Genomic DNA, 18,633 nt, shown 5'->3' with positions numbered 1-18,633 from the left:
TTTTAACTATATGACATGTAAACAAAAAGAGTGAAAAAGAATTTTTTTTATTTGCATGGAGGGTTAATAATTCCAGTATTCCACTCTAACACCATTTTGTCTTACAAGCTTCCATTCTGTGCTACACATTTTAGTGTATAGCAAGGTGGAATCAAATTTAACTCTTTACTCACCTGGATCCTGCTTGCACTCTGCCTTCCCCCCCCCCCCCCCCCCCCCCACCAGCTCCTATTCCTGGCTAATGAATGAGGCAGATGCCAGGCCATCGGGACTTCTGAACAATCAATTGCTGTATTATTGGTGTTTTATTAGAGGGGAGGCCCAGTTTGCATTGCTCTTCAAATGTCAACCCCTTCATCTCAGGAATCAACCTAATAACTCCTCTGTAAATGGTCTCCAGTGCAAACACAATCCTGCCATCGATATGAAGACCAAAACTGATCAACATTCATTTATTTGTCACGTGTACTTTGAAACGTACAGTTAAGTGAGCTGTTTCGGTTAACAGCCAACACAACCTAAGTGTGCTGGGGGGCAGCCCGCAAGTGTTGCCAAACATTCTGGCCCCAACACAGCATGTCCACAATGTTCAGCAGAGTAACTGCAACAAAACAAGTCCCTGTCCTCCCTCTCTCCCTCCCATCCACCCACTCACCCATTCACACAGACAGTCCTCTGACCCCAGGACAGGCTGGGCTTCCCGCCTGCATTGGATTCACGGACATAGGCCTGACACTTACCCAGTGGACTTGCAAACTTAGAGCTTTGGCCATCGGGCCTTGAATGTATGTGATACACCGTATGTTGAATCACCAGCATCCTGTAATGTTGCATGGAAATGTTCCTACTTTTATATCCCATAACCCTTGCAATAATGGTCAACGTTCAATTAGCTTTCCAAATTTCCTAACCTTCCAGAGACTTGGTGATAAGGAATTCCAAAGATTCAGAACTGTCCAATAAAGTAATTTATTCTCATCTTTTGAAATTTCTGACTGTATGCTATGATAATTCCCCAACTGCCAACTGGTCACTTTAACAAGGTTGATATCTGTTTATCTAATGCAGTATGAGATTGAATATGGTTGAGGTGAGATCGGTACCCATTCAAGTTTTCCCTATGGATAATTGCAGTGATATTTTGTTAGAAACAAAAGAACTACTCTGCTTCCAGTTTTTTTTTAATGGATAATATGTAGGGAAGAAAATAACTTGGCAAAACAATAAGGTACTTAAGAAACATAGTAACCACAATGACAGTGAACAGTTTCAGAAAAGTAGTCACGAAAGAGGTATTCTTAAAATAACAGTGCAGATTAATATCTCTTTCTGTGCATTAAATATGTTACTATGGCAATGCTACTTTCCTTTGGCAGCCCATTAGTTTTATTATATTGGAGCTGAAAAGGGTATAAAAGGTCTTGTATTTTTAATAAAATGTCTGCAAGTTTATTTATTGCAATCCAGGATATCTATTTCTTAATTTGTTAACTGAAAAGTGAAAAGTATTGAGTATCAACTGAATGACGCAGCTACCTTTTTTTTGATAGTTTGCTCAAATGTTAATGTGGACAATAAAGATTTGCAAGGAAAGTAATTTAGGTAAGAATACTTAAAACATTAATCTGAGAAGAGTAATATTTGCAGATAAGATAGACAATGATAGAAATAAATTGCCAGTCTGTTGCCATTTATAAAGGTGAACACAGGTTAAAGTTTCAACTAAGATGGGAAAATATCATTATTGATGGGGACGGGAGAGGTGGTAGTGAATAAGCTGCCTGAACTGTATCTTTTGTTACATGTGAAGCAGTAATATTAGATTTATTAAGATTTTTTCTAAAGGTAACAGTTGTAGATAAATGCAATTAATGAATAACTTTATAAATAGTACTAGAAGATTATATTTTCTGTAAGGAGGTGGTGCATGTTAGACTTTTAAGCTCATTATCCATGGGGGTCAAGCAAAATCTTAAAGTGAATTCTTAAATGAAATAGAATGCTGTCATGATCAGTTTTGTCCATAGTCTTCAAATGTGTCAAGGGACTTGGCATTTTTGTAAGGGGACACTTGGTATAACAAAATGTTTTGTTGGATCTGCAGAAGACGTACAATTCTGTAAAGGATTGATGAGCATGATGTTCAGTCTACATGTTCTGTGTAAGAGTCCAGTGAGCTTGCTCCAAGAGCTATCTCGAGACATTCACAGTCGCTTGGGCGATATTGATCAGGTATTTACTGTGTCCAAGGAAGCGTGGAATGTATCTAAGGACATGTGAGATGGAAGATGTGGGAATCTGCAGCAAGAAGCAATCTGTTGGAGCCATTCTGTAGGTCACTGAGCATCTGCAAAGAAAGAAATTGTCAACCTGATAATGTCATAGATTCCTTCTCCCCCACCACCCCCTTAAACAGATGCTGCTTGACCTGCTGAAAACCTCCAGTAGAGTTTTTTGTTGGAGATGACCTTTGAGCCAGTTGGATTGTTTGCATAGTCTGAATCGTCTTGGTCTTCATATACAATAGGAATCAACTTGACCTCCTTCCACTCTTGATGTAACCATGGTGAAACTTCAATTGGGCTTTAAGATCAAAAATAGGTAACTGCAAACCAGAAGGAAAATTTTCCCTTTGCTGTCATCATGGCCTTTTGATAATGCGTGCAGTAATTAAGTTCGCATTTTGAATGAATCGTACATATCTAATTGTTGGGATTTTATACCACAAATTCAGCAAATATGACTTCAAATCATATAATGTTTCAAATTGTATGGTAGTACTAGCAAAAATCTATCAAGATTGTCTGACCATTTAGGTATCAATCATGGCATATAATAGTTCCTGGATTTTAGACATAGGTTTTAATAGTATTAAAGCTAATTCATTTATTTAATTGGGGTTCCCAGTATGTCTGCAAATTTAAGATTTTTTTTTTAAAAGTGGTGTGAAGAAACTTTAAAATTTTAATAACACGTCTAAATAAATATAGTATGTTCTAGCAATAAATGTGTATCCAATACAGTGGTATGTCTTCAGTTACATACTCTATATTTTATAGTTTCAGAAAGTCATTGTATATTTTGGAAATATTAAAACAATCAGTAACTTGTTATTGTGAATTGTTTTTTAAGTATTTTGAGAAAGTGTGCTTGACACTGCAAAAGTTCTAAACACCTTGTACAAAAATTTTTACATGGAGCGTGGTATCCTGACTGAACGGTTACTATTTTTGATGGGTTGAATTTGATCATAAGTTGTTGGCATCGGATTAAATACTAATATCCTTTCAGTTTTGTAAACTATGCTGAATCCTAGGTAATAAAAAATTGAGGTGATGAGATAGAAATACTCCAGCCCCACTGGTTGATATTTTGATGACCACAGTCCCTCTCCATGTCCATCGATGCAATTGGACCATAAGACATAGGAACAGGATTAGGCCATTTGGCCCACTGAGTCTACTACACCATTTGATTATGATTGATTTATTTTCCCTCTCAACTCCATTCTCCTACCTTCACTCTATAACTTTTCTGACGCCTTTACTAATCAAGAACTTTTGAATTTCTACTTTAAACATAACCAATGACTTTATCTCCACAGCCATCTGTGGCAGTAAATTCCACTGATTCACCACTCTGAGGCTAAAGAAATTCCTCTTCTTCTCATATCTAAAAGAACATTCTTCAATTCTGAGGTTGTGTCCTCTGATTCTAGTCTCTCTCACTATTGGAAGCATCCTCTCTGCATCCACTCTAACTGGATCTTTCAATATTCAGTAGGTTTCAATGAAATCCATCCTCATTCTTCTAAACTTCATTGAGTATAGGGCCAAAGATATCAAACACTTCTCGTGCATTAATCCTTACATTCCCAGGATCTTGTAAACATTCTTGTAAACCTCCTGGACTCTATGCAATGCCAGCACATCCTTTCATAGATATGGGGCCCAAAACTGCTCACAATACGCCATATAATTACTGAACTAAACATTTAGGATTAGAGGTTTTAGCCTGAAATATGGGAGGCATTTTTTGTCAGTGTTTTCTAAGCAGTGCTGTGTTATGAACTTACTCATTTAATCATCTGAAGGAAGTTGTTTCACCGAATTAAACAAGATCTTTTTAAAACTGGAAATTGTAATGAAACATATTTGAGTTTGTTTTACAATTTCACCAGAATTGTAAAATATTTATTTTTGATGCTGTGACACAAAATGGAACAATATAACCATACATCCAGCATCACTTTATGTATGAATGATTCTTATCCCATACTGTGCATGTTCCTTTGCTGTTCACTCAAACCTGACTATGTTGCTTGCTTGTCTTCTCTAGGATGTTGAAATAGATGAACAATCCCATTTTGCCATGGTGAACTCGAAGACTGCAGCTCCAACTGTGGTGGTAAACATGTTGTATCTATTGGGAAAACAGCTATACTTGCAGCAATAGCAGCTTGAATATTTCATTCACACGCTGGCAATGCTGAGGAAATTCTGAATGATAAGCAAACGAATGAGGATAAACAATTTTGGCTTAAGAAGCTTTTGACATGAGAGGGAGTTAGCAAAACAAAAGTGGCTTAAAATTATTTTCACATAGAGGTGAAGACCAGCCTACTGGTCGTGCAATACTGACCTTTCATAACAGCTTGTGAGAATCTTTTTTTCCCTTTCGCTGCCTTAGTAATCCAACTCTTACTGATCTTCTCTTGCCATTGCAATGTTATTTTTACACCAAGTGGCCACTTTGTTAGATACTCCTGTTCATCTGCTCTTTAATGCAAATATCTAATTAACCAATTATGTGGCAGCAACTCAATGCGTAAAAGCATGCAGACATGGTCAATTGCTGTTCAGACTAGGCATCAGGAAAGGGAAGAAATGTGATCAAAGCGACTTTGACGGTAAAATGATTTTTGGTGCCAGATGGAATGATTTGAGTATCTTAAAAACTGCTGATCTCTTGGGACTTTTATGCAGAATAGTCTATTTTTTTCAGAGAATGGTGCCAAAAGCAAAAAAAACAAGTCCAGTGAGTGGCAGTTCTGTCGGCAAAAATGCCTTGTTAATGAGAGTGGTGAGAGGAGAATGGCCAGACTGGTTCAAGCCGACAGGAAATTTACAGTAAATCAGATAACCACGTGTCACAAAAATAGTTTGCAGAAGAGCATGTCTGAATGTGCAACACATCATACCTTGAAGTGGATGGGCTACAGCAGCAGAAGACTACGAACATACACTGAGGGACCACTTTGTAATGTACAGGAGTGCCTAATAATGTGGCCACTGAGTGTAAATTGTCTTTATTAATGTTTTGTCCTTGGGATACTGATAATGCTGACCTGACTGCATTTATTGCCCATCTCCGGATATCAAGAGAAGATGAGGAGGGGGGTGGGTTGTCTTTCTGAATTGCTGTGAGTTTTACTGTGCTCCCACAGTGATGCTGGATGGTGAATTGTAGGATTTTGACTCTGCAGCAGTTACAGAAGATATTGGCATTAAATGTCCATGTAATGGTGGTAGATAACAGTGAGTTATCTGGACAATGAACCAACCCGTGAACACTACCTCGCTATTTTTGATCTTTTTACACTTTTTAAAATTTAACTTTGTATATATATTTCTTATTGTTTGTTTTCTAATGCATTGCACTGTACTGCTGCCTCAAAACAAATTTCACAATTGATTCTGATATATTAGTGGATAAACTACAAACATTGGAAATCTGGAATTAAAAATAACTGGCAATACTCAGCCAGTGAGGTAGAAGATATGGAGTTAGCTAATATTTGCGGTTGATACCCTTTGATTAGAACTGAGAAAAGTTAAAGAATCAATGATCAACTTTATTTTCCATATATATTTACATGTACTAGGAATTACTTGTGATGTGTTGGTCAGGGTACAACATAAAACAAAAGCAATGACGTTCAACAATAATAAAGAATAAACAATTATATAAAAATCATTAAAAGTTATTGTGTGGAAATAGAATAAAATGTGCATAATTACATAAATACCAACATGTATTTACAATGCAAATAGCATTATAAAAAGTGGTTTAAAATGTTCACAGTGCAGTTCAGTGACAGGGGTAATAGGGGGATGTGGGGGCATGGGAGCCTTGTGTTTAATACAAAGCTTTACAATACAGGTGGCCTGGGTTCAATTCCTGCCACTGCCAGTAAGGAGTTTGTACATTCTCCCCATGACTGCGTGGGTTTCCTCTGGGTACTTCAGTTTCCTCCTCCTGTCCAAAGGCATACCAATTAGTAAGTTAATTGGTCATTATAAATTGTCCCTTGATTAGGCTAGGATTAAATCAGGGATTGCTGGGAGGTGTGGCTCGAAGGGCTTGTTCCATGCTGTATCTCAATAAATTTCCCAGTGCAGTGATGGATAATAGTCAGAATGGCATGGGGATAAAAGGTAAATAGCTTTTAAGATTAAAAGAGGGGAAGAGAAAAAAGAACAAAAGAAACGGTTTAAAAGGAGGAATTCAGTGATAAAAAGGGATTAATGTGTTGATGTGTACGCTTTTGTTTCTCTTGCAGCAGCTTGTTTTATCTCAAGTGGAGAAGGTTTTGGAAGAAGTTGATTGGCTTATCACAAAACTGAAGGCCCAGCTGAACTCCGAAAAAGCACTGACTGGTAGGTTGGCTTCACAATGCAACAGTGTGGCATGGGAATACCATACAAATTTAGCAAATTGAACAGTGAAATAATATCACGTTTTTCTCCTTATGGGCTTTTTCTTTGCAATAATCATGAGATCAACTACATTTTTCCATTCTCTATCCCCATTTCAAATCCAGAATTCATTGATGTGTTGGGACTGTTGTTTTTAGCCATCGTTGCATCACCTATGCATCTTGTCTCGTTGTGGCTTCCTGGAGCTCATCTAATTCCTTTTAGTTTTCTTTCCACTATCTGTTGATAACCTAGTTTACTTTCCTGACCGCTCGTGTCAGCTGTTAACTATGTGCTACCCTCTGGTCCCATACCATTTCATCATTTCCCAGCTTTTCAAGACCATTGTTATCTCTGGCATTAATCTTCCCCCTACTAACTTGCTCTTTTCTCTTAAATCCTTGAATGGGCCTGTACCAGCCCAATCCCTCACACCTTTTCCTGGTCCATCACTGGCAAATCCTTCCCCACCATTTGAGCATATCTACAAGGAGTGCTGCCACAAGAAGTAAGTATCCGTTATCAAGGATCCCCACCTTTGAGGCCATGCTCTCTTCTTGCTGCTGCCATTGGGAAGGAGGTACAGGAGCCTTGGATCCCACACCACTACATTCAGGAAAAGTCATTACCTGCAATCATTGTAAATAATTTCATTCAATGATTAAATAACTTCTGAAATGCCTGCTTCGCTGTTGCTGCTACTGTGTGGTCCAGAATCTGCGGAGAAGAAGGCCCCGAGTCCTCGGCTTTGCTTGTTGCTCGGTGGCCAGGGCGGGGTCGAAGTGCTCGGCAGAGGATGGTGCTCGGAGAGGCTGGTCGGAGGCTCGAAGTTTTCAGACGAACTCAGAGTCTGCTGCGGTCAGGTGCTTCCAATGGTGCTGCATCGGCAAGTTGGCGGCGCTTGGAGGTTCATGGCGGGGAGAGTTTCTCCCTTCCTGCCGCCTGCATGAGATGATGAGTTTATCGGGGCTTTGAGACTTCCTTTTTACCCTGCCCATGGTCTGCTCTTTATCAAATTATGGTATTGCTGTGTACTGTTGTAATTATATGTTGCTATTATTATGTGGTCTTATCAGTTTTAGTCTTGGTTTGTCCTGTGTTTTTTTTGTGATATCATTCTGGAGGAACGTATCATTTTTTTAATGCATGCATTTCTAAATGACAATAAATGAGGACTGAGTGACCTCATAATCTAATCTAATTCACCTCATCTCTGAACTGATTCCACAACCTGGGGACTCACTTTCAATGAGTCTACAACTCATGTTCTCAGTATTATTTTGGTAGCTATTTATTTATTGTATTTGCACAGTTTGTTGTCTTATACGCATTGGATACACAGTCTCTGTGTGCAGTCTTTCATTGATTCTGTTGTATTTCTTTCTTCTTCTGTGAATGCTTGCAAGAAAATGAGTCTCAAGGCAGTTAGTATATGGTGGTATAAAGTTGCAGATGTAATTGTGATCATGGCAAACTCATTTTCTCAGGCTGTCTGCAACTTGTGACATCAATCTCACAATTTTTTTCCAAAGCCACTCCTGTGTTGCACAGCTGGATATAACTGTACTTATTTGGTTTCAACGTTGGCAAGCAAATCAATGCCCTTTCTTTCCTCTCTTGGACCATTATTTCTGGAGTGCTACAAGAACCCATCCTTGGCCCCATAGTGTCTCTTATTTGCATGTTGCCACTCACAGTAATAATCTTGAAATCCATCAGGTAGGTGCCTTGTGCTGCTCTGAGCAACGAGTTTAACACTGCACTCTTCCACAGTCTTTAATTAGTCACACTGCTTCTGCAGGATGTAGGAACATAAACTTTTCTTTAATTATTTAAAAGAATTGATTCATTGGATATCTGAGCATTGAATGCCCCTTGTCCTGAACCTTAATTTAGTGCATGATGAAAAATGAATTTCCAGTGATATATCTGCTCTGTTAGCTAGAATATTTACTTCCAGCTCTGTAATATGACCTGGCTCTTTGCCTGTCTCGTCTTGCTTAAGGATTTGAAAGAGAAACCATGTCTTTGTTATGTCGAGACTTGACTGTTCCAATGCATGCCTAGTATACCTTAATATATTGCTAGGTAACCCTCTTCCTCATATCATGCTGTCCTGAACATAATTTGCAATACATAGACCCAAGAGATTTTGCACATGCTGGAAATCCAGAGTAACACGTACAAAAATTCACCAATTGGGCATCTTCTGTGGAAAGGAATGAAGTATTGATGTTTCAGGCTGAGATCCTCATCAGGACTTGCCTCACCTTTAAACATCTCATCTTTGTTTTTAGATTTCACCCTGGCTTCGCTGCTCCATCTTTTTCACCGACTTCCATCTTGCATTTATTCAGATACCCAAGCTCTTTTCAAATCTAGTTCTGCACATTCCCAGTAAAGACAACCATGCTGCCCAGGTCCTATAATTTGGAATTTCTTTCCTAAACGTATTCCTTTCCTCACCCTTCTCCTTCTTTCTTGCCTCCCTCCCTGATTGGCAAGGAAGGAGTCAAAAAGTCAATGTGTCTGGAGTCTTGTACCTGATAAAAGACTTGGAACATGGAAGTCAGGGAAACAGGAACAAGGTCTCGTGGCAAAATCCTCAAACCAAGTTTTGACACTTGCATCATTGTTCAGGAGAAGGGCTACAGGGGTGGAAGCATCACTTGTGCCATGATAGCTGTTGACAATAGCTGGACTTGCACCACATAATTTGGTCTCTTATCCCCAACTTGGCCTCTAGATGCTCCTACAAAATAAACAGTGTTGAGGTATCAATGTACCTGAAAAGAATATCCCCATTAGCAACCTCTGGACTCCCAGCCTACAGGAACATAGAACAAAGTTTAAGGTAAATTTATTATCGGAGTATGTACTGCATATGTCACCATATACCACCCATTTTCTTACTGGCATTTACAGTAGAACAGAGAAATAAAATAAAATCAATAAAAAGCTACACACAAAGACTGACAAGCAAACCAATGTGCAAAAGAAGATTGATTCTGCAAATACAAAAATAAATGATACTGAGCACATGAGTTGCAGAGTGCTTGAAAATGAGTCTGTAGGTTGTGGAATTGGTTCAGAGTTGAGGTGAGTGAAGTTATCCACACTAGTTCAGGAGCCTGACTGTTGAAGGGCAATAACCATCCCTGAACCTGGTGCTGTGGGACCTAAGGCTCTTGTACCTCCTTCCTGATGGCAGCAGCGAAAGGAAAGCATTGTCTGGATGGACAATATTACAGCTCGATACTGGCTCTTCAGCCCACAATGTTGTGCTGACCGTTTCACCTACTTTCTAATATCAATCCACCCCTTGCCTCCCACATAACCCTCCATTTTCATAAAATATGGAGGAGGCACAAAGTTATCACAGTGCTCATTTTTCCCTGATGTACAGCATTATTGGCACCAGCAAAGTTCAAAGTAAATATTATCAAAGTACATGTATACAATCCTGAGATTCATTTTTCCTGTGGGCGTACTCAGCAAATCTACAGAATAGTAATGATAACAGGATCAATGAAAGATCAACTGGAGTGCAGAAGACGACAAAAATGCAAATGTAAATAAATAGCAATAAGAAGTCTGTAAAGTGAGATTAAAGTGTGAACATCTCAGTGATGGGGGCAAGTGAGTGAAGTTACCTCCATTTATTCAAGGGCCTGATAGACGGGTTGTGACTGTTCTTGAACCTGGTGGTGTGAGTCCTGAGGCTCTTGTACCTTCTACCTGATAGTACAGGCAGTATCCAGCATGCACACGTGAATTAATATCCTGACTGATGCAGGGAATCTCTTCCCAATGACTACTCAAAATGAAGCAATATCCAGGAAAACACTGGGCACCTCAAGTCTTTGTGGCAGGAGTGCATGGAGATTAAGCTCAAAAAGTGCGATGAGCACAGAACACTTTTAACAATTTAATGCTTTCTCCCCACTCCCACCATTAAGTGTCATTTAGCCCACTTACTGCAGCATTTATAGATCCCTGACTGGCATGATCAGCCACCTCAAAGCCCACAGCACCAGAATGGAAGCAAGTAATCCTTGACCCCAATAAGGTTAATCTTCACGCTGTGTATTATGGTTTTAGATTGTAGCATATTGACAAATGGAAGTCACTTTGAAAGGAATCAAAATTCAATATTAATTTACTACAAACAGGAGATGACTATCACCCTGCACAACAATCAGTGACATCAGGATAATTATAATTCCAGGACTCACTGATTTGTCTCACCCACACTAAGTTTTGTTCTCCATTTGTAGATGAAAATTCTCAAGGATCATCTGTGAGAGAAACTGTGGAGAAAGCAGTAATTCTTCAGCTAGGCACCCTGCTAACTGCTTTCCACGAGCTTATACAGACATCTATTCCATCGGGAGCCTGCGTGGATATCCTCCTGAAGGAGTTGGGCAAAATGTATAATATTCTCACCTCGTTAGTAAAATATGTAAGTCTACAGAATTGTTTTTGTTTATCCAAGGAAATGCACAGGGACATGATACAACATGGTTTTTAGGTGTGATTTTTCTTTGGTTGTGCTCAGAATTGTGAGAGTTATTGGAGGGAGAATGGAAGAAAATTGAATGGTGAAACACCATTGGCAGGAATGAGGGCTTTACTTACAAGGAGAGATTGGGTAGGCTGGGTTTATTCACACTGGAACATAGAAAGCTCGGGGGTGACCTTTATAGAGATTTATAAAATTGTGAAGGGTCACAGGGAGGGTAGAGAGTTTCCTCGGGTGAGGAGAGACTAAAACTGGAAGACATAGGTTTAAGGTGGGGAGGGTGGTATGTAGGGATCTGAGGGTCATTTTATTTCCGTACAGAGGCAGATTATAGTGTTTAAAAGGCAAAAAAAAAAGAAATTCAGCATGATCTTATTGACTCTTAACAAATTTATTTATTTATTGATGCACCATAGAAAGTATTCTATCTGGATGCATAACGGCTTGCTATGGCAACTGCAATATACATGGCTGCAAGAAAAATGCAGTTGTGGACACAGCTTGGCATATCACTGAAATCAGCCTTCACTGTGTGGACTCTGTCCGTACTTCTGGCTGCCCCGGTAAAGCAGGAAATAAAAGGAGAGACATGGGCCTAATGCAGGCAAATTGGATTGGCAGTACCATTGGCTTGGGCAAGTTGGGCATGTTTGTGTGTTGTACAAACTGTATGGCTCCAACTAACGTGAACTGGTTGCTCCCTTTATTCATTCATAGTATAGTTGACAGGGTGAGTAAAGGAAGGGGCAGAAACTGTATTGACAAGTGAGATGAGTACAATCATAAGACATAGGAACAGTATTAGGCCATTGGGCCCTTCAAATATGCTCTGCCATTCAATCATGGCTGATTTATCTTCCCTCTCAACCCCATTCTCCTGCCTTCTCCCATACTAATCAAGAACTTGTCAGTCTCTGCTTTAAATATAACCAATGACTTAGCCTCCACAATCATCTGTGGCAATAAGTGAGTGATATAGTATATCATATCTGTTGTTTAGAGATGGTCTTAATAATCATTCAGAAGGTAAAGATTGCACAAAACATCTTCATACACCAGGTGAAATCAGTTGTGTGCCTTTCAGACTCTTGCTTGACATCTTTTTCTGTCAAGATCGTTGCAATGAGTTTAATCAATCTAGTATTAATCTGTTCCTGGCACCAAACATACCCTTAACAACCCCAGTTAACCCAGGAATCAAGCCAGCTTCCTTTTGAATACTACTTTGGTAAGTTGCATGAAGAAAACGGAAGGATCCATTTCCTACTCCTTGTGCTCCAGTTGACCAAATTAACCAATGTTTTGAAAAAGACTGAGGTTGGAGCTACTTCATTTTTAGCATTATAGAAATATTTTTTCTTTCTCAGTGCCTGGCATTCTAATGCCTTTGGATTAAATCCTTCTGTATGGATGGGGTAAAATTAGCATATTACTGACTATGTACATTAACTCCATTACTTTTACCCACTCTTCCAGTACATCCATGGGTACACAACAAATGTTGCACATCTTCCTGCGAGGTTTGAGAAATTGGTAAGTAATAAACTGCTGGTCCTTATTTTATGAAACATTTTGAGGGAAGGCAAGATGTAAATGAATGTTCCTCATTAAGGTCAGATTGCTGGTTGGACATTAAGCTTCAGTACATTGCATGTTTGTTACCAAAACCCATTAGTAGTTCAGTTCCATTTACCTATCTTCATATCTCTCATTTTCAGTTCTTTACACCTTTCCAGACTATGAGATCAAAATCTCCAGTATCACTTAAGCAGGAAAGGTACTTCCTGATTGTTATTTGAAGTTTAAATTTACTTATTTGTCACACGTACATCAAAAGATAGATGTGATGGAGCAGGAGGGATTAAAGGGGAGGGTGGCGTTATTAGTCAAAGAAAATGTTATGGCAGTGCTCAGTCAAGACAAGACTGGGGAACTCATCTAGTGAGGCTTTATGGGTGGAACTGAGGAATAAGAAAGGTAAGACCACATTAATGGGGGCTATATTATAAACCACCCAACAGTCTGCAGGATTTTGAACAAATTTGTAGCGAGATCGCAGACTGCTGCAAGAAACTTTCCATCTATTGACTGGGACTTTCATACAGTAAAAGGACTAGATGGGATAGTTTGTCAAATGTGTTCAGGAAGGTTTCCTTAATCAGTACACAGAAGTCCCAAAGAGAGAGAGTGCAATACTTGATCTGCTATTACAAAATGAGACAGGGCAAGTAACAGAAGTTTGTGTAGGGAAACACTTCAGCTAGTGACCATAATGCCATTGTTTCAAGATAAATATAGAAAATGTTAGGTCTGGTTCTTGGGTTGATATTCTAAATTAGAAAGGCCAATTTTGATGGTATCAGAATGGATCTGGCAAGTGTGGATTGGGACAGGCTGTTTTCTGGCAAAGGTGTACATGGTAAGTGGGAGACTTTCAAAAGTGAAATTTTGAGAGTGCGAAGATTGTATGTGCCTGTTAGAATAAAAGGCAAGGATAATAGGTTCAAAGAACCTTTGAGAGATATTGAGGCTGTGGTTAAGGGGGGGGGAGTGCACAGCAGGTACAGGCAGGTAGGAACAAATGAGGTGTTTATGGAGTATAAGCAATACAGGAGAACACTTAAGAAAGAAATCAGTGGGGCTAACAGAAGACATGAGATTGCTCTAGCAGACAAAGTGAAGGTGAATCCCAAGGGATTCTTTAAAGTCATTAAAAGCGAAAGGATTGCAAGGGACAAAACTGGTCCTCTGGAAGATCAGAATGGTAATCTATTTAGAGCCAGAAGAGATGGGGGAGATCTTAAATGGATTTTTTTTTTTTGCATCTGTGCTTACTCGGGAGATGGACACGGAATCTATAGAAGTGAGGCAAAACAGCAGTGAGATCTTGGCCTCTATTCAGATTACAGAGGAGGAGCTGTTTGCTGTCTTTGAGACAAATCCCCAAAGCCTGATTAAGGTTGTGGAAGGCAAGTGCAGAAATTGCTGGGGCCCTAGCAGTGATATCATTAGCGACAGGTAAAGTACCAGAGGACTGGAGGAGAGCCAATGTTGTTTTCCACAGTTTAAGAAATTATAGGCTGGTGAGCCTGACATTAGTAATGGTAAAGTTATTGAAAGGTTACCTAAGGGACTGGATATATGAGTATTTGGATAGTTAGCATGGCTTTGTGTGTGGTAGGTCGTGTCTAACCAATCTTCTGGAGTTTTTCAAGGAAGTTACCGGGAAAGTTGAAGAAGGCAAGGCAGTGGATGTTGCCTACATGGACTTCAGCAAGGCATTTGTCAAGGTCCTGCATGGGAGATTGGTGAAGAAGGTTCAGTCACTCGGCGTTCAAGATGAGGTAGTAAATTGGATTAGACATTAGCTTTGTGGGAGAAGTCAGAGAGTAGTAGTAGATGTGTCAGTAACTAGTGGAGTGCTACAGGGATCAGTGCTGGGTCTGTTGTTGTTTGTCATTCATATCAACAATTTGGATGATGTGGTCAACTGGATCAGCAAATTTGTGGATGACATCAAGACTGGGGGTGTAGTGGACAGCGAGGAAGACTATCAAAAGCTTGCAGCAGGATCTGGACCAGCTGGAAAAATGGCAAAATGACAATAATAAACCAATTCCAATTAGCAATTCTGTCATCTGTACAGCAGTCCCTTTGGTAAATAATGAAGACAAGACCCCTCTAATAAAATGTGCTGTATTTCCTGATGTTTAATGCACAAGTATAAACAAAAGAACAAATTCTATGTATTAAGCGCAAGGTTCGGTTGCTGAAACTATCAGATGTTATGTTCTTTTTACAAACAGTGTTGCCACCTGAGGGCAGCAAATCAATGTACTGCTAATTCTCATGCAGCAAATGATCACTGCCAGTTGGTGGAGAGGTAAAAACAAGTTAGTTCATATCTTTGCACTCAGTCATAGGGCAGTTATCCTGTACTCCAACTAAGCCTCCATTTTTTACATTAACATTTGGATAGTATAAGTCAGTCTGCACAGATGCATCCAGTTGCCAACAGGACCACAAAATAGCACAAGGTAGCCTGATTAATTCTCCCAAATGGATTCTCAAACCAGTTAATATCACATCAAATTCCCCAGTAGCAATCAGTCAACCCAGTATCCATCAGTAACTTTACTGGATTCTGTAATTGGTAATGAACCTGAATATTTGTCCAAGTAATCATTGCTTAGATCCACCTTTTGTTTTAATGTAGTCTTGCGCTTCCAGCTCGTGCCCCAGTTCATAGCCACAAGTTGACAACTTGTCCCCGACCTGCCATTAATGGTTCCTTGGGGAAATAGCTGGCATCCTGGAAACTTGCTGGGCTCTCCACTGTTTCCATCTTCCTGTGTTAATCTTGTGTGGAACAGTTGATTTTGTAATCTGTGTGTGCCATCTTTCCTTCTATAGGCAGTACCTGGATGATGTGGGAAATCACAGCTACAATCTGCTCTTTTGCATCCAAGGCTTAATCCAATTAGGAATTTATATTTGTAAATTGTGAAAAAACTTCCTGAAGTTCACATTCCAAAATTCTAAACCAAAAGCATGAGATGTTTCAAAATGTGACTTTAATAAAAAGCTGATGAAAGAGCGTTATGCAATCTCTGCTGTACCCCACAAACATGCCAGGTTAAGGGGCAATCTGTTTTCAGGTTCTGTCTGTTTCAGAACAAGACAAAAAGAGGTGGCTGTTCCCAATTTCCTCCATATGATATTAAGAATCAAAGCTCCTATTTTCTACTTTCATGGAAACTCAAATGTGTGTGTTGCTTGAACTTCTAGCATCTGCAGAATTCCTCGTGTGTGCGAACTCAAATGTGATAACACTTTGAACCGTAAAGTCTTTGTTCTGTTGTCTTTAGGTTAAACTTTCAGGATCACACCTAACGCCCCAGTGCTATGCTTTTATCACCTATGTTCAGGTATGTAATAATTCATTTTCAGTATATAGTTGTATTGATTTTTCTGGCAATTTTGATGCATTTAAATTGTTATTTAATATTTGGATATATAATATGGGGCAATATTGTATATTGCTTGTATAAATGCAAAAGTTATCTGCATATTACAGCTCAACCATTGAGCCTTAAGTAATCCTGATCCTGGAATGTAGTAACTAAATTGAAAGCTCCCCTTTCGTGCTGAAGATTAACTCCAGTCTCAGGGGAATATTGTTGTTGTGGTTGAGGTGAGTTGTAGGTTGAAAGGAGCAGGCATTAACCAGGCATTGAGACAGCAAGGAAAATAGAGAATTAAACTAAGCTTGCTTCTACTCATACATGATACATACACACATTCCAGTAAGGGAAGTCAAGTGGGAATTATTAGTATGAACATGGATTGAAATTTCACTTGGCACTAGGGAAAATTATGCCTCGTAGAGATCTTTTGTCAGTTTGGCACAAAGCAGCGGTTGAATTTGCAGTAATTCTTCAGTGCCACATCAAACAATTTACTTACCTGAACTAATGTAGCTTTAATATAAACAAGGGCAGCGGAGATATCCAAGAAAGTATTTTAGAAATAAGTTGTTCTTTTTACTTCATTTATGCTTTTGATCTCTTTGAAATGACAATCATTACTGCTTTGGGAACTCCATTCCACCTTCCCCTGGCAGAATGACAAAGTTTAAAGCTAACAACAGGAATTCTGCAGATGCTGGAAATTCAAGCAACACACATCAAAGTTGCTGGTGAACGCAGCAGGCCCTGACGAAGGGTCTCGGCCTGAAACGTCGACTGCACCTCTTCCTACAGATGCTGCCTGGCCTGCTGCGTTCACCAGCAACTTTGATGTGTGAAGTTTAAAGCTAGTTTGTTTTGCCTAACTCTGGCCAGTGTGTGAATATATCATTACTGATTTGCAGCAAGCAGATCAGTGTTAGAAACAAATCTTTGACCATTCTAACTTTTTGAGTTTCCTGAATAGAATATCCAGAATGAGATGATGAGCTTTGGAGGAGGTGCGGGGAAGAAGAAGGACAAAAAGAAGGAAATGGCAGCCGTTAGTGCAGCAACGGTACAAGATCTTCAAAATCCTAAACCCGGATCAGAAGCCTTTCGTGCACAGTGTAAATGTGGATGAGGATGAACAATGATAGTTTTTGTCTCAGCTCACCCAACCATACTCGCCTACTTTAGCAAATAAGAGCAAGTCTGCAGATGTGCAAATCAAAGTAATACACACGGAATGCTGGAGGAACTCAGCAGGTCAGGCAGCATCTATTGAAAAGAGTAAACAGCGTTTCAGGGCAAGCCCCTTCATCAGCATGCAGGAGTCCTGATGAAGGGTTTCGGCCCGAAATGGTGACTGCTTACTCTTCCCACAGAAGCTGCCTGGCTTGCTGAGTTCCTCCAGCATTTCGTGTTACTTTAACAAATGACTGTTTTTCTTCTCACCTATCCAAAATTTAAATTCCATTCTGACATGATGAGGCAACTCTCAGGTTGGAAGAGCAACACCCTTGTATTCTGTCTAGGTACTCTCTAACCTGATGGCATGAGCATAGATTTATCCAACTTCTGGTAATTTTTTCCCCCCATCCCCCTTTTCCTCACTCTGGTCTCTTACCTCTTCTCCTCACTTGTCTATCACCTCCCCCCGGTTCCCCTCCTTTCCTTTCTCTCCAGCCTTTACCTTTTCCAACTATCACCTCGCAGCTTCTTACTTCCACCTGGCTTCACCTATCATCTTCTGGCTTGCCCTTCCGCTTTCTCTCCCTGCCCCCCCCCCCCCCCCTTATTCTGACATCTTCCCTCTTCCCCTCTAGTCCTGAAGGATCTTGGCCCAAAACATTGACTTCTATAGATGCTGCCTGACCTACTGCATTCCTCCAGCATTTTGTGTGTGTGCATCTGCAGAATCTTTTGTGTTTATCCTATTCATTTCATCAGCTTATCAGTTTTATCAGAACTTGAGTCGTAAGAGTAATCATTTGCTGGTATATCCTTGTGTATCTATGACACAAAATTTACAATAATTTATTGATATAAATGTTTTGTATTTTGTGACTCATCTCTTAGCATGGATAATGACTATTGTAATAAATTATTACATTTCTATAGATGGTGGATTGTTCAGATATTCTGTTATCAGCACACTAATGCTATCATTTCTGAAATTACTTTAGAAATTGCTATCACCATTGAGATTTACAGTAACTGAATAGTAAAGGCTTGTAAAAGCTTGTGTTGTAATCATTACCTACTCTTTCATTGACCTTTTGCAAATGGTCTGTCAGGATAAACAGCTGAAAACTTGTTATTCTATTATCAGGCTCGAGTACTGCGCGAAAGCAAGCCTATCCCCAACCTAATATTTGCCATTGAGCAGTACGAGAAATTCTTGATTCATCTTACCAAGAAATCAAAGGTAGAAAGAAGGCTATCCTTCAATTGTTAATTTATG

The 18,633-nt window shown here is 39.5% G+C and overlaps 1 protein-coding gene across 1 annotated transcript in view; it reads left to right on the top strand.

Moving 5' to 3' along the window:
* Positions 1-18,633, top strand: part of fanci (FA complementation group I) — an 81,650-nt gene that overhangs the window by 59,633 nt on the left and 3,384 nt on the right. Inside the window, exons 28-36 of the mRNA XM_072278123.1 lie at positions 1,551-1,602; positions 2,105-2,232; positions 4,339-4,407; positions 6,563-6,659; positions 10,976-11,160; positions 12,697-12,753; positions 16,089-16,148; positions 17,155-17,244; positions 18,502-18,597. Coding sequence (XP_072134224.1) covers positions 1,551-1,602; positions 2,105-2,232; positions 4,339-4,407; positions 6,563-6,659; positions 10,976-11,160; positions 12,697-12,753; positions 16,089-16,148; positions 17,155-17,244; positions 18,502-18,597 — 834 coding nt within the window. The remainder of the gene's footprint in view (positions 1-1,550; positions 1,603-2,104; positions 2,233-4,338; positions 4,408-6,562; positions 6,660-10,975; positions 11,161-12,696; positions 12,754-16,088; positions 16,149-17,154; positions 17,245-18,501; positions 18,598-18,633) is intronic.

This window comes from Mobula birostris, chromosome 14 (genome assembly GCF_030028105.1).
Source record: "Mobula birostris isolate sMobBir1 chromosome 14, sMobBir1.hap1, whole genome shotgun sequence".
Classification (NCBI taxonomy): domain Eukaryota; kingdom Metazoa; phylum Chordata; class Chondrichthyes; order Myliobatiformes; family Myliobatidae; genus Mobula; species Mobula birostris.
This window is presented reverse-complemented; position numbering and strand designations above follow the sequence as displayed.